Raw genomic sequence first — 21,630 nt, 5'->3', positions numbered from 1 at the left:
TATTCTCACTCAATTTTTCACTCAGAAATAGACTTACACTGTGGAAAACACATCCTAAGTCTGTATTTGTTTTAAATGCCCTTCCTTAGAATGGGGTAGATTATACTTTCACATTTTCTTTCAGAATTAGGAAGATGCATGTACATTGTAGCATGCTGTTGCTAAGTTAATTATAGCAGTCATTTAATTTCCAATGTCTTCTGAATAAATTTGCTCTGATGGTTTTAAAAAGTTCTTTACCTTCTCTCTTGAAGCTGTTAAATTCTTTGTAGCATGCCTCCTTCTCTGCTGGTTTAGTAAATACTTCGGTTTCCAGCTTGGTACAGAACTCATTACTGGAAATGCTCAGTTGTGTTTGGAGTTGATTTGTCAGCTTTTTATTCGTTTGACTACAGCAAGGATATTTATTGTATTTGTGCAATTCCATAGTTACACAGTACACTCCAAAAACTGTTAAAAGAATGCATGTTTGTTTTTGATTTAATCAACTGCTAGTTTAAAATAGACATGATTTCACTTCAGTGATTATACATGTAACTTTTAGTAGTAAATATTGTTTTTTCTTAATTTTTTTAATACTTATGAAGCTGTAATACCTCTTTAAAATGCGCTTTTATGTTGATAAAACTTTTCATACAATTGGCTATTTGGAAGGGAATTGGCTTACAGAAAATCTTAAGGCAATTGGAAGTTGAAGCCAAACCTGAAAACTGTAAGAAGCATTTATTGGCAAGTGAAAACAGGTTGTTGTGAAAATTGATTTGCAAATTTAATTAGCATTTATTACTGCTGAGAAGCCTATATTTAATGAACGCTGCAGGCCACACCGTTAGTTTAAAAACAATTTCTCTCTGACAGTGTATTTTTCTTCACTCTGGTTTTAAAAGCCTCTTTCTCCCTCTGTAACGTAACTGTATAATATATCTAATGGGAATCTTAAAACTAGCAAGTTTAAGTATGAAAGGTAGAAGGACTGATGAAGACAAAATTTTAGTATCGTCCAGCCTAACAGATGTAGGCTAGACTTAGTTTTGGATGCTAAACCTTAAATGAAATGATGTCTGTAGAGAAATGTTTCAGTACAGTATTAAATATCAATTGTATTAATTATTGTATGATTTAGACTTGAATTCTGACGCCTGGCACTTGAGTGTCTGCTCTAAAGCAGTAATCTCTCTTGACTGTGACCAGTACTGAATACTTCTGTGCACATGCAGTGGATTGAGACTTACATAGTAGCAGTGATATTTCTTGTTTCCTTGTATGTACACTGCAATACAAGGCTTCTCATCCTATTTCTCTAACTGTGCTTTGAGTGGGCATTGTTTCATTTTTCACTACTGCACAAAACTGCAGCATTTGTGGCTCTGAAAACTCAAGTAGAAACCTGAGTTAGCTGTTGTCATAATGTTGATGTAGTAGGAAGACAGTGTTTCTAGGAGCACTACATGGGATGGGAGTCCATTATACGTCTACAATGGAAGCATGATGATGATCTCTAGATCACAGGAAAGGGTTATAACTATCTGTTGATTATTTTTGGTAATATGAATCTTACAAATTAATACTTATTTACTACTGACAGTTTATGTAAAATTAGTAGTTAATTGCAGTTTTCTCATGACAAATCAGAGATCTGTTATGTTATATTTACTATCTCAGAGAGAAATGATAATGTCCTATCACTTTTGCTTGCATTTGAAATACACATAGTTCATGTTGTGCTGCTAAGTCGAGTACAAAGCAGTCATTCGTGGCCTTTGATATAGTTCTGACCCATGCTGTATTTTTACTTTCTTGATATTTTCATGTTGTGCATAATAATTTTTAATCTCAGAGGAGAATTTTAGGCTCATGGGACACAAATTGAAACAAGAGGTTCAGACTGGATATAAGGGAAAAAAACAAACCTGAGAACAGTCACGCAATGGAACAGGTTGCAAGAGGTTGCAGGTTGCCAAGAAAGCCTGTGCAATCTCCATTCTTGAAGGATTTCAACACCACAGTGGATAAAGCTGAGACCAGCATGGCCTGACTTCATAGCTGACTTTCCTTTGAGCAGGAAATTGGACTGGAGACCTCCTGACACTCCTTCCAACTGGAATTATCCTTTGATAGTTATCCTGTTTGGCTGCAAAGAAAAAAATTAAAACATGAGGGCAGTGCAAACTTATGTCATGTTTAAGTCTTCAGGTAGCCAGAAGCAGTGACTGGGGTAATTCTCATGCCCTGTACTAATTTCATGGGAATGCTTAATTCTGAAGGGTTGCTGGAATGTCATCACAACATCATTAACACCAGCAAAGAAACAGGGAACATAATGGGTTCAGAGGAAAATTCTGAAGGAGTTGGGATGAAGACTTGCTATGTGGAAGGAAGGCTGGAGTAGATTTGAACAGTAAAATTGGGGGAAGGGAATTGTGGAGGGGGAAGAGAGAAGCAAAGGTTAAAATTGAAATTGCTCAGGAGCTGACCAGAGATGTCGGGGCTTGAGAGAGCATGTGGCTGTTCCCTGGCTGAATATGTCATTTACTTGAAGGCCAAATAGACCTAGCATGTTTCTGTCCTTCCAACAAATGGGAGGCAGTAATGGTTACAGGTACTGGTTATGACATGAAGAAACTGAATTAGTAAGCTGTCAAAAGATCTGTTGCTGCTGTTATTATTATTGTTATTGTTATTTTGCTTTTATTGCTATTAAAATCTTCTGGTGGATACCTACAGCTGTTTCAGTGGAAGACTCTTTGAAAACTAGGGCAAGACAATTTAATTTCTGTTCCACAAACTCCGTTTGCATTTTGAGTTCTTGAGTGACAGATATCCTACCTCTTGTTATTCAATAGAATTAGAATTCTGTAGGTGGAGTAAATGGGCTACAGTGCTAAAAAATAAACTGTATAGATGACAACCCTAGAACATAGATCTGAAGGGACCATTGTGATCAGTTTGTTACATGGAATAGATCAACTGTATGATGAATTTCATTTGGTGATATTGTGAATATTTATATAACAGTTATTAGAACTGCCTTTCCCATTAAGGGAAAAATTTGAAGTTACTGTGTACAAAAAGTGTCTTAGTTTTTCTAAAGCTTTTGGGTTTTGTGTTCTGAACTCCAGGGTTGGTGTTTAGGTTTGTTTGGTTTTGTTGTTCTTTTTTTCCCAAGGTTGTCTATGTGATTCATAAAAGCATTTTCATTTTCCTGTAAGAGGATACTGATCTTTCTGTTTTCTTTATCGTCTCTGCTCTCATATAGAAGGAAAAGGGATTCAAATACTAAACCAAACTTAATCTCCAAATTCATGCTTTATTTTCACTAAAGAAATCTGAAATTACACAGTGTTTCATGATAGCTGCTGGATTCTGCATACTTTTAGAAGCTTGCCTCAAAACTCTTTATGTTTCTGTTGGCAAAAGACAAGTTATTCTAAGTAACAAGCTTTGAGGTTTTTCTTTCAATAGCCATGAAAGAAATATTCTTTTCCAGGATGAGTTATCTTAATACAGGTTGATACTGTAACAGTCAAAATGTCTGAGCTGGTTTTTAATTTACATGTCTTAAATTTAAACTCAAATATTACATGTATAAATAAAGAATATATAGGGATTCGAAATTTAACTAAATGTTGTATGATTTTTATTTACTGTAGTAAATGCTTGAGACTTTCAGTAAAAAGTTGCTGTCTAGTGAGAATACATCTAGTCATCTTTCAGTATTTAAATGATGTTTTGCAGCCTTGACAGGCTTGTGTTCATAGCAGCAAAAAGCACTTGGGAAAATACTGTGTAATTAAACTAAGATAAAGATTACTTTTAAAATGAGACTCATGGTGTGATATGACTTCTGCATATCAATCTTTTTTTTTCAGATTCAGGCCATCAAGATGATGGTTCGATGGTTGCTAGGAATGAAGAACAACCACAGCAAGTCTGGAACTTCAACTCTGAGGTTGCTAACAACAATATTACACAGTGATGGAGATTTAACAGAGCAAGGGAAAATTAGGTATGTAAGAGATGGTAATGTTTTGATGTCTGTGATGATGCGGTGGGGAGAGTTTTTGTTCTAGTAGTACTTAAACTATTCTGTTAGACTGCTTAACAATTTATACATCTTATTTTCTAAGAACTAATGGTAAGCTTTGCTGGCTTCCTTCATAAGTTTGCTGAGTCTCAGGGTTTTTTTAACACTGTAGATATGACTGTATTTTAATGGTTTTATCTTCTTTGGTTTATCTCTTTTTTTTGAAGAGCCATTATTCATGTTGGAAGAATAAACTGTGTAACTTCCTCTTTCCCACTGAAAATTGGTTTTAATTTTTTATGCAGCTTGCTCTTCCTGATATACCAATTGTTGTGTATGTCAGAGGCCAATAGGCAGGCTTTCTAATAAAAAATAATAGCATGTTGCAGTAAACCACATGGGAATAGCTAGTACATAAGGCACTTCTGCTTGAAGGCAGACTTTGATCCCTTGAGGCCTCTAAAAGTGAAAGGAAGAGGGAAATGTGTCAAGAGGATTAAGTCTCAATAAATAATTTACCTTTTAGGTGATTGTTAGACAACTTTTTTTTTTCTGGGTATCTTCTTAATCCTCTGCAGTAGGAGAAGTGACAAGTTGTCAGCTGCTATTGCTCGCCAAACACTGAAAATTTATGTCTACAAAAGCCATTAAGGGCAGGGGTGGATTGTGCCAATATTAGTAAAAAGGTGGTAATTTTGGGGTAGAGTTTAATGTTATACAGTGATTATGCAGATAAACCCTATGTTGTGTGTGCAAAATTGCAAACCCAAGAGTTGTCTAATACATTATCTTTGTTGTAACTGTGTAGTCTTTCTTAAAGTTCCTTGTAAATAATTGTTTCATAGTTTTAAATTCTGTAATACGACCGTTCATGGCAGTTACTAGGGAGTTAGGTGTTTCAGCATGACTGCTTGAAGCATATTGTTGGCTTATCCAGTAGTTTGTGAATGGATCAGTTCTGTAGGTCCTGTGTGTTTTCATGCTTGGGGTGACAATTCCTTACTGTCCATGTTTTAGAAACTTAATTTTCCCCCTCTTTTTGTACTAAAAACTTTAAATAATAATAGAAACCCTATATAATGATGTGGTCAGTTCTCCAGTATTAAAATTAATGGAGGGCTGGGGATCCTTTTAGGGGAGGGAGAAAGCTACAATGACGAGTGAGGTTGCTCTGTCTTAAAGGCAGCCCTTCAACCCCAGAGCTTGGAGCTCTGCCTGGGGATTGATGATGAGCTGACTGAGAGCTTATGGGTTAGGATTAAAGAGCAGACTGGTATGGGTGACATTGTAGTGGGTTTCTGCTGTAGGCGCCCTGACCAGGAAGAGCAAGTGGATGAGGCCTTCTATAAACAGCTAGAAACAACTTCACGTTTGCAGGCCTTGGCCCTCATGGGGGACTTCAACTGCTCCAATATCTGCTGGAGGAGCAACGCAGCAGTCCATAAACAATCCGGGTGCTTCCTGGAGAGCATCAATGACAACTTCCTGACACAAGTGATAGAGGAGCCAATGAGGAGAGGTGCTCTGCTGGACCTTTTACCAACAAGGAGGGACTTGTTGTGTGTGTGAAGGTCGAAGGCAGCATTGGCTGTAATGACCATAAGATGGTGGAGTTCAGAGTCCTGAGGGCAAAAAGCAAGATCCCAGTGCTGGACTTGAGGACAACGGACTGGGGCTTCTTCAAGGATCTGCTTAGTAGAGTCCCGTTGGATAAGGCCTTGAAGGGAAGAGGGGCCCAAGAAACCTAGTTAGTTAGTATTCAAGCATCATCTCCTCTAAGACTCAAGAGTGGTCAAAGCAGAAGGTCAGGCAAATATTTCAGCAGAGCTGTGTGGATGAGCGAGGAGCTCCTGGCAAAACTCAAACACAAAAGGAGGGATTGAGAGTAGTCCTGCGGAGAATGACTTGGTACTGGTGGATGTAAATGTGGACATGACCTGGCAACGTGTGCTTGCAGTCCAGAAAGCCAACTGTATGCTGGGCTGCATCAAAAGAAGTGTGGCCAGCAGGTTGAGGGAGGGGATTCTACCCTTATTCTCCACTCTGGTGAGAACCCACCTAGAGTACTGTGTCCAGCTCTGGAGTCATGAGTACAGGAAAGACATGGACCTGTTGGAATGGGTCCAGAGGAGGGCCACAAAAATGATCAGAGGGCTGGAACACCTCTCCTGTGAGGAAAGGCTGAGAGAGTTGGAGTTGTTCTGCCTGGAGAAGAGAAGGCTCCAGGGATACCTTATTGCGGCCTTTCAATACTTACAGAGGGCCTATAAGATGGGGACAAACTTTTTAGTAGGGCCTGTTGTGATAGGACAAGGGGTAATGTTTTTTAACTAAAAGAGGGTAGATTCAGACTAGATATAAGGAAGAAATTTTTTAGGATGGGGGTGGTGAAACACTTGACCAGGTTGCCCAGAGAGGTGGTAGATGCCCCATCCCTGGAAACATTCAAGTTGAATGGGGCTCTGAGCAACCTCATCTAGTTGAAGATGTCCCTGCTCATTGCAGGGGGGTTGGACTAGGTGACCTTTAAAGGTCCCTTCCAACCCAAAGCATTCCATGAGGTGTACAGAAAGCGGAAGTAGGGACGGGTAACCTGGCAGGAATACAGAGAACACAGTCTGAGACACAGCTGGGAAGGTCAAAGCCCAACTGGAATTGAATCTAGTGAGGGATGACAAAGGCAACCAGAAGAGCTTCTTTAAGTAAATAGATGACAAAGGAAGACTAGGGAAAATGTGTACCTGCTGCTGAATGAGGCAGGAGCCCTGGTGACATAGGACATGGAAAAGGTCAAGGTACTGAATGCCTTCTTCACCTCAGTCTTCACTAGCAAGACTGGCTTTCAGGAATCCCAGGCCCTGGCAACCAGGGGAAAGTCTGGAGCAAGGAAGACTTACCCTTGGGGGAAGATCAGGTTAGAGAATACTAAAGCAAACTGGACATGCATAAGTCCATGGCCCTTGATGGGGTGCACCCATGAGTGTTGAGGGAGCTGGCAGATGTCGTTGTGAGGCCACTCTTGTTCGTCTCTGAATGATCATGGTGATTGGTACAAGTGCCTGAAGACTGGAGGAAAGCAAATGACTTTCCTATCTTCAAAAAGGACTGGAAGTAGGACCCAGAGAACTAACTACAGGCCAGTTGGCCTCACCTCAATCCCTGAGAAGGTGATGGAACACCTGGGCTCCCCAGCGCAGAAGAGATGTGGAGCTACTGGACTGAGCCCACCGTAGGGCCGTGAAGATGCTTAAGGGAGTGGAGCATGTGATGGATGAGGAAAGGCTGAGAGAGCTGGGACTGTTCAGACTAGGGAAGAAAAGGCTCAGTGGGGACCTCATCAATGTGTATAAATAACTGAATGGAGGGTGTAAAGGTGGAGTCAGGCTTCTCAGTGGTGTGCAGTGACAGGACCAGAGGCAATGGGCACAAACTGAAATACAGGGGTTTCTGTCTAAACACAAGGAAATGCTTTTTCCACTGTGAGCGTGACTGAGCACTGGCACAGGTTGTCCAGAGAGATGATGGAGTTTCCATCCTTGGAGATATTAAAAAGCCATCTGGACACTGTCCTGGGCAGCCTGCTCTAGGTGACCCTGCTTGAGCAGAGAGGTTGGGCTAGATGATCTCCAGAGGTCCCTTCCAACTGTAACTATTGTGTGATTCCCAGTATTGCATTTTGGGAAGGCTCTAAGCTGCAAGGAGAGAAGGTCTCTGTGTGAGCTATACCATCTACGTTAACAAGTACTCTCAAAACCTGAAGCAGAGGAGGTGGTGTTTCAGGCGCATTAGTTTTGCATGGAGCTTGCTGTTATCTCGCTGACACTTTTTGACCTTATTCTTCACCCTTTGAGAACTCAGTGAGGGTATCTTCTTTCTGGCAGTGCTTATTGTGTCCCTACTGCGCAAATCTTACACTGTTCCTTCCAAATTAGAGTAGGCTTTGGAAAGAGTAAAATTGTCTGTTAAGTACAGAACGTAACCTTTTAAACTGTACTTGATCTGATACCATTCTATGTAGAGTCAGTTTTTGTGTTCATGGCTTGCATTTTTCTTTTAAACAATGTATAATTTGCTAAAGATAATTGAATTAACTGAAAGTGCCAGGGTTCAGGAGACATTTGACCTCATGTAGGCTGTTAGTCATGTTGTAATCATCTTGGTGTTATTGTCCTCATCAGCCATAAAAATTACTGTCCCCATGCCTCTTTGAAAAGTACAGTTGTGTAGATTTAGTGACATTGTAAGGGAATGGGATTTTTTAAAATTTCAAAGTATGGTTCGGCCTAGAGTGTCAGGTGAAGACAAGGTCCCACTTGGAAAACAAATAAACAAATCCCTACTCTTGTTCATCCTTATCACTTTCAAGTAGTAGGATTGATGACTGTTGAATTACTTTTAAGACAGCAACTACTTGCTTTGAGATGTTAGCATATGTAGGTTAAATTCACCAGTGTCAGATTTTTAAAATATTTTGTCAACAAACAATATCTCAACCATCCTTTCCAGGTCTTTATTTTTCATTTTATAAGTCATAAAAAGTCCTACAAATTTAAAACTCGGTATTATACTAATTTTCTATTTGTGGTTAGGTAAAACAGCTAAAGTTGAATCTTGCATGTCTTTGTAGTAGGATTTTAATTTTAATCTATACTAAGCGTAAAATAAGAGTATTTCAGTATCAGAGGACACTAGCTGTTGCTGGAAGTATTGATATTGGATATGAACCTGAATTGAGATTTTTCTGAAATGCTATCTGCATTTTCCTTAAACTGAAGCTTACCAAGAGAGAAACTACTTAAAAACTGGAGTTTAGAACTTCATAGTTCTGTGCTATAGATAATTTGCTACGCTATCTGGTGTGCAACATTTTCAGAGGTTGTATTCAAAAGACACTTTTTTATTCCATGGAACATGGAAAATGCTTAGAAAATTCAACACTGGCATTTATTCTCTGGAGTAGAAGAACGAACATTAACTGCTAGTTTGTAAAGTGAGAGAAGAGATGATTATGTACCAGATATGTTTTCAGGATACATTTGTTTGGATTATCTTTGTGCAGCCCACCACCTTAATTAAGACTGTGTTTTGCACTTGATAACATCTTTCCGTGTGGTTTCACTCTTGTTCTCATTTCAAACACGTGGTCTTCAGCAATAGTAATAGCACTCCAGAAAAAAAATGTCCAGGTCCCTCTTGTATCTCTTAGAGAGCTCCTGATAGGACAAGGGCATCCTTGGTACTAATTTTCAAAAGTATTAGAAGAAATCAAAAACTGCAATTATATCATACAGAGGCTTTTATTTCAGCCCTAATAATTGTGTGGTTTGGGATAATGCAGATCAGAAAGCTTTTTGCTATAATGGTTTGATCAAAAATAAATCCTCAATTGAGAGTTTCTTTGAAGATAATCCTTTGGGGGAATAAGACAGATCTGATTTTCATCTTCAGCTGTAAGAATGATATTCAAAACTGACACTGTCCTGCTCTTCCTTCCCACAGAATGCACACATGCTTGTGGGTATTTCTGTGATACATATACTCTGTAAAGATTTGGCCAACTTTTATGTGAAATATCTTTGATTGAATTTTCAGAATTAAATGTTATCACTACCAAAGCTGAGGAAGATTGAAAGTTCTTAATTTTATCCTTTCCTTTGGCTCAATCACTCTGTACTTGTAAGTCATTATTGCTCAATTGTCACTGAAGTGCAAAAATTGAATCTTTATTGGGTTCACTTATCACAGTAGATGCAATTTAAAGTGAAATTTAGCATTTAAGAACTAGACGTTACCACGTTAATCTTCATGCTTTGTTTGAAAGTTAGTGCAGCTTTCGTCCTGTAATTTGGTTGCTCATGACCTGTTTGGGGTTTTTTTTGAGATGTTGTTTCCATAAAATACTGCGGTGTGTATAAAACCTGATTAGATAAATTTTAACGTTTAAGCTCTTAAGTAGGTATTTTTATCATGCACTCTGTGTTTAATAATGGGTGTTTATCTCATTCTTTAAATGCTTTATACGGTTTTCATGACAATAGATTTAAGACTACAGTGTTTGCTCTTCCTAAGGATGAAGGGCAAATGATTAAGAAGTTAAACAATATTTGCCCTGCTTAAGTGAATAATTATTTCTAAGTAAGAATACAACTTGATTCCTTTTCCAAGTTATCAAAGGAAAAAGCTGTACTTAACTACTTCTGAATAGAATTCATTAGTGTTTTAAGTGAGAGATGCATAAAACTTCTTAATTCTTTTGTGTTTGATCTGAAGAAAGGCAGAAGTAATATACTTTACTGAAAGAAATGTTCTAAGAACAGTGAAAGCTCAACTAAGTTTATTAATGCACACATTTAGTGGATATCAGTTTGCAAAGCTCATGTGAAGACACTTTTAATATTCTGATAACCTTTGTAAATACGGTTCTAGGTTACAGAAAAACCTATTCATCTTTTGATATGAAAATTAGCAAATGGTTGGAGTGTTTTGCTAAGTGGGAGTGCAATTTGGGTGTACAAGTCACATAACTACTTTCAACATGTTGAGAATCTTTTCACTTGCCAAGTCCTTTTTGCTGTTGTCTTAAAAATATAATTCACTTAGTCACCTATCATAATATCTAATTAATCTTAATTTATGTTGACTTGCAGCATGGATTTTGAGCTATCATTGCTAGAAAAAGTTTGGCAACTTTGGGGACTAGAAATGGGCTGCTACTTTGACAGGAACTCCTTGCTGAAGAACAACCAGCATACTGAACAAAAGTATCTTACAGGCTAAATGAGGTCTCTGAGAGGCAGTTTGGACTGTGCTGGTCCAGTGCACAGCTAGAACTGTTTCACATACATGTGGAACTTTTAGAAAGTTCCAAGGAATATTTTCATTGCTAAGTTGGGGCAAGGTAATAGGTATGTGGTAATAGGCTGTAAAATGTGGTGACATGGAAACTACTTTTGGTTTGAAGTTACTTCTGCTGTTGATTGGGGGAGGGTGGGGGTGGGGGTGGCAGCAAAGTCCATGGAAACTTTTCCTTCTTTTTTAAGTACCTGTTTTTCAGTAATGCAAACTTACTGAGATTTAATTAAGTCAAATAATTACATAATTTTTTTACTAATTAACCTTCATAACCCATGTGCTTGTTTTTCAGTAAACCTGATATGTCTCGGTTGAGGCTGGCTGCGGGGAATGCTATTGTGAAGTTGGCACAAGAACCTTGTTACCATGAAATCATCACCCTAGAACAGTACCAGCTGTGTGCGCTAGCCATAAATGTAAGGAAATTAGGTGGGACTTGTGGGTTATCAGCAAATGTATGAGTATATATGTTGTTTGTTCTGTATGTTGTGTATACTTTTGCTAATCTGATTTTATGCAAAACGTTCAGTCTTGGCATGAATTTGTTTTCCCACTACATAATACTGAAAACTGATTTTGGATAAGAATTAGATCTATAGTACTGGTCTGCCCCGTGGGGGAATGCTAACTTAAAAGTAGTGAAATGTTAGAATATTGATGAACCAAGGAATTCAGTACTGATTTTAAGTTATACCTCAGCTGCATTATAACATTATTAGAAGTTGAAATGAGATGACATAAAGTACGTTGGACTGCAGTGACAACAGTGACATTGGTTTCTTGATACTTGGGTAGAATATATTTGGAACGCAGAGGTCTGCAAAGATATTTGGCATCCTTTAAATATTAAAAGAGTTAGGGAGAGATTTCTCAGTATATGTTGGAATTTTCATCCTTAATTTCTGCTGGTGAGCCCAAAGTAGCAGAAAGGAGGTAACTTTCGAATTGTAAGTAGAGATATAGAGATACTCTGTGTTCCTGTCTTGTAGACTTAAATTCTACAGAAATTGATTCACACCCCAAGAGTGAGGTGATCATGGAGGGACTCATGTTGGTGTTACTTGTGTAACTGCTGGTATTCTCCTGACTTTACAAAAGTCAAGAAATCCTCTGGGAGGAATCCCTTCCAGAAGATATCTTCAGTAATAATGGTATTCTATTGTAGACCTTAATTCCTATGACTGGCTAAAGCTTTAAAAGCTGCAACCCCATTTAAAATGTCAGAAGATTTGAAATTGGCATTTAATATTAGAAAATATAAAGTAAAGCTCCTGTGTGGATATTGTTTATTTTCATATAGAGTATCTTTTCAAGTTCTTAAGTTGTTTGGAATTGGGTACAGTTAGTCTAGAAAAATCATTCATGTACCGGAGTAAGACAGTCTGTATTATGTTTATGTATTGTTTTGACGATGTTTAGGTGGATTTTAAGGTTCTGTGTTCCTATGGGAAGGAGTCCTTACTCAGTTCCCAAATGCTGTGAAAAACAAGAGAAATGGAGAAAAACTTAAAATTACTTAAGCAAATGAAATCTAACAAAAATGCAGCAGAAATTCAGTGGTAATAACTGAAGGTCTTTACACCCAAAGCAAGGACTGACACTTTTCAGTCTTCCTATTCCAAAACCTAATAGAAATGTTAGTCCTCAGTCAAAATGAGTTTTAAAGATTTTTACAATTCAGAACAAAATTACTAGAGAGGAGAATAACCACGTACTGTAATGACAAATAAGACCTGTCTCTGTTCCAGAAAGGATACTCTAGCCAGATAATGTCATGCCAATATAGTATTTGCATGTTCTGTTTTCTTCTGATCCCAGTGATCAAAATGTGTTCATTTCTTCAGTCATCTCCCTCCTGTGGCAAAGTTTTGTTTATTGCAAATGTTAACCTTGCAGTTCTCCTCTATTAGAATTTGCCTTCATTGTTTTGACTCTCTTTTCAGTACGTTAGGTGCAAGTTCCTTGCCCTTCATTGCATCACTGTCTCTCACTTCCTTTTTTGCTGCTTCATTTTCCAGCTGTATCAGTCTTAACTGTTTGTGGATATTGATAACAGATGTGTTGTCACTTTTTTTTTTTTTTTTTTTTTTTTTTTTTGCTATCTTTGGGTCTAATGCTTACCTCTCCTCAATTTTTGAAAGGGAATTTTGAGAGATGAAATTTGAATTAGGAGAACATAATAGGGTCACTAACATTTATAAGCAAGTTAGTATCACATCTTACTATAGAATCATAGAATAGTTTGGGTCGGAAGGGACCTCTAAAGATCATCTCCTTCCAAACACACTGCCATGGGCAGGGACATCTTCCACTAGATCAGGTTGCTCAAAGCCCCATCTATCCTGGCCTTGTACACATCCACAGCTCTAGGCAACCTGTGCCAGTATCCTACCACTGTTGTGGTTTAACCCCAGCCAGCAACTAAGCACCATGCAGCCACTCACTCAGTTCTGCCCCCACCCAGTGGGATGGGGGAGAGAATTGGGGGGGGGGGGGGGGGGGGAAGTAAGACTTGTGGATTGAGATAAGAACAGAATAGAACAGAAAAGAAGAAACTAATAATGATAACACTAATAAAATAACAACAGTAATAATAAAAGGATTGGAATATACAAGTAATGCACAATGCAATTGCTCACCACCCACCGACCGACACCCAGTTAGTCCCCGAGCAGTGATCCTGCCACCACCACTCCCCCCAGTTTATATACTAGATGTGATGTTGCATGGTATGGAATACCCCTTTGGCCAATTTGGGTCAGCTGCCCTGGCTGTGTCCCCTCCCAACTTCTTGTTCCCCTCCAGCCTTCCTGTTGGCTGGGCATTGGAAGCTGAAAAATCCTCGACTTTAGACTAAACATTACTTAGCAACAACTGAAAACATCAGTGTTATCAACGTTCTTCTCATAACCTAACTCAAAAACATAGCACTCCACCAGCTACCAGGAAGACAATTAACTCTACCCAGCTGAAACCAGGACAGCCACCCACATTGTAAAAACTTTTTCATTATGTCCAATCTGAACTTAACCTCTTTCAGTTTAAAACCATTGCCCCTTGTCCTGTCACTTGCAGGCCCTGGTAAAGTCTTTCTCTGTCTTTCTTATGAGCCCCCTTCATATATTGAAAGGCCACAATAAGGTCTCCCCAGAGCCTTCTCTCCTCCAGGCTGAACAACCCCAGCTCTCTCAGCCTTTCTTCATAGGAGAGGTGTTCCAACCCTCTGGCCATTTTCATGGTCCTCTTCTGGACCTGCTCGAACAGCTCCATGTCTGTCTTGTGATGGGGACCCCAGAGCTGGAAGCAGTACTCCAGGCAGGATCTCACTAGAGCAGAGTAGAGGGGGCAGAACCACCTCGCTTGACCTGCTGGCAATGCTTCTTTTGATGCAGCCCAGGATACGATGGGCTTTCTGGGCTACGAGTGCACATTGCTGGTTCAGGTCCAATTTTTCATCCACCAGTGTCCTGTTCCCGGCAGGGCTGCTCTCAACCCCTTCATCTACTGTATTGATACTGAGGAGTGCCCTGAGCCAGGTGCAGGACCTTGCACTTGGCCTTTGTTGAACCTCATGAGGTTCACATGGGCCCGCTCCTCAAGCCTGCCAAGGCCCCTCTGGATGGCATCTCTTCCCTCTAGTGCATCAGCTGCACCACTTGACTCTGTGTCGTCCACAGACTTGCCAAGGGACGTACTCAATCCTTCTATCTGTGTCATTAATAAAGATACTGAACAGTACTGGTCCCAAAATTGACTCCTGAGGGACACCACTTGTTACTGATCTCCATTTGGACACTGGGTTTTTGACCGCAATTCTTAGGGCGTGGCCATCCAGCCAATTTTTTATCCAGTCCATCTATGAAACCCATATCTCTCAGGTTTAGAGACAAGAATGTTGTGTGAGGTGGTGGCTTACAGAACTCTAGGTAGATGGCATCAGTTCCTCTTCCCTTATCCACCTACGCAGTGACTCCATTGTAAAAGGCCACTAGATCAGTCAGGCATGATTTGTCCTTTGTGAAGCCATGTTGGCTGTCTGTAATGATCTCCCTGTGGTTATCCATATGCCTTGACATATCTTCTAGGAGAATCTGTTCCACTACAGTATCGCTTTTGTCACCTTTTCTCCCCAGTTATTGGTATTTCTTTGCCTTTGCTGACTTCCTTACTTGTTTACTAGAATTTAGATTGTAAGATCAGTCTGGACAGGAATTCTGCCTTTACTTTTCTCTGCAGCTCTTAATGGATTTTGAATACTTAGGAGGAACTTTTCTAGATCTTCTTGAGGTCTTCTGCAGTCTCCTTTCTCTCTGCCAGGCTATTGAGTTCAGATCCTCAGATGCAGAGTAATAGTAATGGTTTCAGTGATTTTTGCACTTTACAAGTGGTACTGTATTAATCTCCTATGGAAACCCATCTGTATATTTTTTTTATATATTTACATGTGTACATATGCATACATATATGTTTATACTTAGAATGTTTAGTATTGGAATCCATTTCTTGATGGTAGATGCTGACTATTCTGTAAGTTTATTCATTCTTAACACTATGAAGTGTAGCCACGAATTAGGACATTCAAGTGATGTTAAGGCCAACTCTAGTATTATGTAATTTAATTTAAAGTGAATGTTCTTTAAGTGAACAGATCGGGAAGCAGTTTAAACCAAAGGAAAAGCTTAATTTTTAAGGTCTGTAATGGTTGCACAGGTTCTGTTATGGTTCTGTGCTGGCAGGTTTTTTTGTCTTGAGACTGCCATTTTGTAATGTGGAATGATTAGAGTGCAGAATACGTAATTAAGTGTTGTCGCTAGTTGCTGTATTAAGGTTGCACTGGTAAACAGAGACTTTGTGATGATTAAATGCATGTAGTTCTAGTCATTTTAAAATCAGTTATGTGTGTGTTTGGCCAAACCTGTGAGCTCACCAGCAGTTCAGTTCTTTGATCTGTAGAACAAACTTTGATGTCAGCAGAGCTTCATATTGAAATAGAGTAGAAAATAATTGAGCATAGGTTTAAGTACTTCAGTGTTTAACAGGCTTTGAGACCAGATTTAAGATCTAATAAGCTTTGCTGTTGAAAATGCAATTTTAATTGTATTTAGAATAAATCTTTTAGATTGCATAAGTTTCATTTGTTAAAAAAAAAAAAAATCCTAAAGCTTTTTCAGGTTCCTTTGTCAACTCTGAGAGTATTTTAATTGTTTAAACAAGTCTTTGTCAATTTTCAAGAATCAGAGTTGTGTCTGAGGGGTACATGCTGCTTTTCAAATACTTTTCTAAAAAATACTTTTAAATGGTGAACTTCTGATGAATGCGCATTAAATTCTGAGAAGTAGATACGTAAAATTGGGCTAATGTATGTCTTTTATTTGTATGCTATAAAAGATATGTAGAACTTGGTTGAGTTTGGTCCCCCTTCTTCCCAGTGAACTAGTGTAACTGAGCTCAATTTAAGGTTATTCTCAATATTAAAAGATAAAGAAATAATAATCATTGCAATTTGTGCCACACAATGCCATCAGTAACAATGAACTATACCTTCCTTTGTCCTCTTAGTCAAGGAGGACATGCTTCCTTGTCAGTATACCGAGGCACAGGTCTCTTCTAAGCTCTCCAAAGGCTACTGAGCAGGAAAAGAGCGCTGTACCTTAGCCTTCTGCTGGGGAGGGTGGATTTGCTATGAAGAGGCAATAGTTCTTGAGTAGGTCTCACGGTTTGGGTTTGTGGTCTTGGGTTGCTTCAAATCTGGCTACAGCCGGAATTTCAGGGTTTCAGTCCATAGAGGAAGACTATGGCTTGAAGCACAGATGGGAAAATGGGGCTAGATTAATTTCTTCTGGATTTAATTTTTGGGTGGGAGGCGAAGGAGGCTTGTGTTATCTAACACATGACCTCTTTTGGTGCCATTTGCAAATTTAGCGGAGTCAGTGTTACCAGTGGCTCGGTTTTGTCGCTGCACTTCCAGTTGGCGGATAGCTGGAAACCCTCTTCAATTCTTCCTGGTTTCTAAACTGTCACTTGATTAAAATAGCTGTTTATTCCTGTTAATGTTTTTTCTTCATATTTAGAGACAACAAATTTTTCCTCTTGACCTTTTTTTGGCAGGTTAAATATGGCAAGCTGTTCTGGTGGCCTTGTTTACCTTATGCTTTTCTGTGCATTTTCTTCTAACTTTTCTGCACCTGCTTCTGTTATCCTTCCTTGGCCTTTTACTAAATGGTTTGTGGCATATTGAATGGTGTCTTAAAGTACATAGGTTATTTTCATACAGAGAATTTTGAAGTTCCTATCTTTTCTGGAAATACGTTGCTTAATAAATTGTAGAAGTACATTTGCAGCCTTCTTATTATTTTACTTTGTGTTACTTGGCAACTGTTAGACACGGGCTATTACCTTCCGTGGTCAGTCATAGTTCATAGGTTTCCACAGTACAGTGGAAATGCTTGGTACTCTCAATGTTTGACCTTATCTGGTAATTCTCTTGAATTTTACTCAGTTTCTAATATTAATGGCTTGATGAAAATTTGTGAAATTGCAGTAGTAAAGTCAACACAGTGGTTACTGGTGGCTAAACACTGTTTCGGTGCAGGTCTCTGACTTTGGCTCTGCAAAGCAAGCGGTCCTATTGTAAACAATTTCATTAACTCCATGCCTCAGTCCTATGCTAAATTATGCCTTGGGTCCTGAGTGTGATATCTTCCTGTACACTTTCTGAACCTTAACTCTTCTCTTGATCTTAAGGGAAGCTTCAACTGATTAATTCAATTTAATTGCTCTGAATTGGCATTAAAATTTTTCTTACAATTCCTATATATCTGTAGCTGTGAGGTCTGAAATTGATTTTGGCATATTTACCCAGGCTTCCATGTTTTATTTCACTGTTTGTATTACTTTTCTAAAAGTTTACTTTTACCTTTTTTTGGTTTTGCCTTTTTTTTTTTTTTTTTTTAATAGGATGAATGTTACCAAGTGAGACAAATATTTGCTCAGAAACTTCACAAAGGCCTTTCTAGACTACGGCTGCCACTAGAATATATGGCTATTTGTGCACTGTGTGCAAAAGATCCCGTGAAAGAGAGAAGAGCTCATGCTAGGCAGTGCCTTGTGAAGAACATAAATGTCAGAAGGGAATATCTGAAGCAACATGCAGCAGTTAGTGGTAAGAGAATAGAAGTCGCTTTTTGGTACAAGTGCTATAGTTCAAATGTAAATGTGAGTAGACACTGAAAATATTGATCGTTTTCTGGTTTTATACATAGAATGGCTGTAAATTTCACTTAGAAATATCTAATGAAAACTGAAAATAGAGTCCAGATTTTCTTTAGAGTTTTTTAATAGGTATTTCTGAGATCTTTCAATTTCGTTAAAAGCTGTGCAAATGCTTATACCTAAGTATATTGGAAGTGAAGTAGTGTTTCAAGGCAGTTATGTGTACTGTTTGAACTTAATGGTTAATTAATCATTGTCACTTCACATACAACATAATTTTACTTCAGTAATTAATAATATGCAACCTTAATGACATAAATGCTGTACTAAATTGTCTGTCTTTCAGCTGCTATATTGAGTAGCTTCTTATGTTATGCTGGCAAAGGGCTATATTTGTAGGCACTTTGGGATGAGTTTATGTAATTCTTTCTTCCCAGTGCCAGCAGTTGCATTGTGGGAATGCTGTGTAAGTTGTTACGGACTACTGTTAGCTATTTTTCTTCTACAAAATCAGTCCTTTTCCCTTTTGAAATACTCAAAGCTACTCACATGCAGTATGACAATACTGGTATATGGTTATAGGAAAAAGTAGACCTTCATGAAGAGCTATGGGCATTTTGAATAAGAGTTTTTGAAAGTTTTATTTCTTTGAAAGATTACTGATCATTTGGCCTTTTGTAAATGAAGCGGATTTTTTCATCTTGTCTTAGGATAGACCAGACCTGTTTTTTGAATCTGATCTCACAGATGCTGTCAGATAACCGATTTCCTTCTACATTTATGAATCACAGACTTTATATTAGCCATGTCAGTCTGTGTGAGCCTTAGTCCCCTTAGATTTTGATCAGAGAATAAGTCTGCAGAGAAATCATTTTGTGTATTGTTAATTAGACTTAAAAAAGCAAAAACATAGGTGCTTTTTCACCCTCCTCAATAACATGTAAAAAAGAAAAATCCATTGAACAAATGCCTCTAAGTCATCCTAAGACTATTCCTCTTGAAAGTTGAAAACTCTTTTAGTTATGTGGGAGGAAAATATAAGATTTCTCGTATGATTAAAAGTAATTGCTGATTTCCTAACTGTATAAAGATAGATGCTGCAAAGTTACTATCAAAAATCTGTAGAAGAAATGAAGAGCCTAGATGTGCATGATTCTCTTTATCAAATAGGACTTCAAAGTGTGCCTGTGATATTTTTTTTTTTTTTTTTTTTTTTTTTTTTTTCTTGCTGAAAGACTTACCCTGAGTGATGCCATTGATTTGATATGTACTCTAATCTGCGAGGAGTCTGGATTAAATATAGATTGCAGGATTTTTTGAGGATTACAATATTATGTTAACTTTGTGACATTCAGGTTTACCAGTCTGAACTTTTAACAAATAAAATGTCTTGAACTGTTTGTATCTTAAAAAAAATAATTATTGCAGTAGTACAGCTGAAGCTCATTTCTGGTAAGATCATACTGTTTAAAAGCATATGTGTCTCCTCCTGTGTCATTCTCCCTACTGGCCATGCAGTAACTCAGGGTAGTAATGACGATAGTACCTCCTCTGAAAAGCTTCCACAAAAAACTAGAGCTGAGAATCTGCATCTCTGATTAATGCATCTATTTTTCTGAATCTATAAATGTATGATTTTGTGATATGTTTTTTCTTGAAAACTTGGTACAAGTGAGGAGGCTATCTTTCAGGTATTTGGGGGATTTCAGCATTTGTTGAAAAGATGGTAAACTTCTGTATACCTTACCTGTAAGGAAAACTTCCTAAGGACTGGTACCAGCCAGTAAAATGCCTCTTTCCTTCACACTGACCTTTTACAGGCTGTCAGGAATTACTCTCGGGCCTCTTAAATTCTCTAAATGCTATTCAGAGTGGAAGCCACTCAAGAGGAGACTTATTTTGATTATGTATCTGTTACTAGTTTCATCTGGGTAGAGACTCGTGTCTTGCATAGTAATCATTGTTTTCTAAGGGCAGTCTTTTACTTGCAAGTAAGTGGAAAAATTACAAGAGTAAAGATTAATTTTTTTAACAAGTTTCTTAAATGCTCATAAAGGCCTGTCATGAGGGGGTTTTGGCACATTCTAGTTTCAAGTGCAGGTAGTTCATGTCTGTAAAGCCACCCCACCTTTCAGGTTGTGTCTGTCTTTATTAGATGAGGAAAGAATGTAAATACTATTTTTTTGTCATAACAGGGGTTAGATATAATACATGTCAATATTTGTCCTTTTCCTGTTTTGTCTGGATCTGGTTCGCTTTGTTTTCCAGACCCAGTTGGAATTATTACTGTAGTTACATTAGAAACTGTACAAGGCAGAAAGTTAGTGAAACACTGAGTTCATGAGTTCTTGATGAGCATTCTATTGAAGTTGCTAATTAGTACAAATAATAGCAGGTTGGTTTGCCTGGGACATGTCTAAGGCAAGACAATCTTGCTAGTGTTCTAAAATCATAGTTATGTTCTTTTTCTTCCCTGCCACATCTCTCTCTTTTTTTTTTTTTTTTTTTTTTTTTAAATTTTGTTAAGCAAACAGATGCTGGATAAAAATGTCAGTGTTCTAATGTATTTGAAAATAGTTTTCAAATATTATTATATATAATGATTTACAGATATTTGGACTTCTTATTCATAACCTAATATGGCTTAAAAGCTTAATGAAAGAAGATTTTACAGACTTGGTCATGTCTTTCATGACCACTCACTAGCTCAAAAATGTGATTTTTCAAAAACAGAGACGGGAATTTCCCTCCTTCCTTCACATATACATTCAAGTGTTTATCCATAGGCATGTTAATACCATGACTTTGCATTTGCCACAAGCACTCAAGATCAGATGCTTGTTCTATAGTAACATACACAGAACACTAGCATGCCTTCCTTGCCTATTGTGCTGCCTGTTGCACAGGGTACAGGTTTAATAACTTAGGTGTGCTGTGCATCCTCCAGTTCCTCTTAGTCGTTAGGCTAAAGAAAACAGCCTGGATGTTTTCTGCAAAACGCTTTTTGACTTTTGGTATACAACGTGTCTTTTTGTTGTCCTTGCCCTGTGCAGTATGACCTTTTTTATTCTGATTTTCGTCATCAAACTTTGAGGTGCTGAAGTTCACTCTGCATGGTGTTGGTTAGCTCAGGAATTTATTTGTTACCTTATGGAATGTGTATTTTGTGATCATAACTCTGAGAGGGCCTTTGGCAGCAATCCCTACTTTGTGAATCCTCGAGGAAAATAGGCCATCTGACTGTCGTGATGTAGGAAAGACTTTCTCCTGCAGTCCTTGCTTAAGACTATTTACAAGTCTTGGAGGATGCTAGAAAAAGTTTTGAATGCTTTAAATGTCATAGTTCAGTTGTGCTGCTCTGTTCAAGTGGGATTGAGCCTTTCAAACTCAGTCCACTACTACTTTGTTATAGCTTTTATGTTACCTCCTATCCCTTCTTTAAACGGGTAAGGTAAACAGGTGGGTTTGGGGAACATTGTGGCAATTTGACTGCAAAGCCCCTGCAAAGGGCATTTCTTTCTGTTCTGTTGAGAGCAAGGCTG

The 21,630-nt window shown here is 38.2% G+C and overlaps 1 protein-coding gene across 5 annotated transcripts in view; it reads left to right on the top strand.

The window, feature by feature from the left end:
• PDS5B (PDS5 cohesin associated factor B) overlaps window positions 1-21,630 on the top strand; it is a 132,651-nt gene that overhangs the window by 75,895 nt on the left and 35,126 nt on the right. For all 5 annotated transcript variants that reach the window (XM_030042545.2, XM_030042544.2, XM_030042548.2 and 2 more), the window contains 3 exons: window positions 3,870-4,006; window positions 11,169-11,292; window positions 17,834-18,038. In XM_030042545.2, the coding sequence (XP_029898405.1) occupies window positions 3,870-4,006; window positions 11,169-11,292; window positions 17,834-18,038 (466 nt within the window). The remainder of the gene's footprint in view (window positions 1-3,869; window positions 4,007-11,168; window positions 11,293-17,833; window positions 18,039-21,630) is intronic.

This window comes from Aquila chrysaetos, chromosome 19, assembly GCF_900496995.4.
Source record: "Aquila chrysaetos chrysaetos chromosome 19, bAquChr1.4, whole genome shotgun sequence".
NCBI lineage: Eukaryota > Metazoa > Chordata > Aves > Accipitriformes > Accipitridae > Aquila > Aquila chrysaetos.
Note: the sequence above shows the minus strand (reverse complement) of the source record. Positions and strands in the feature narration are given on the sequence as shown.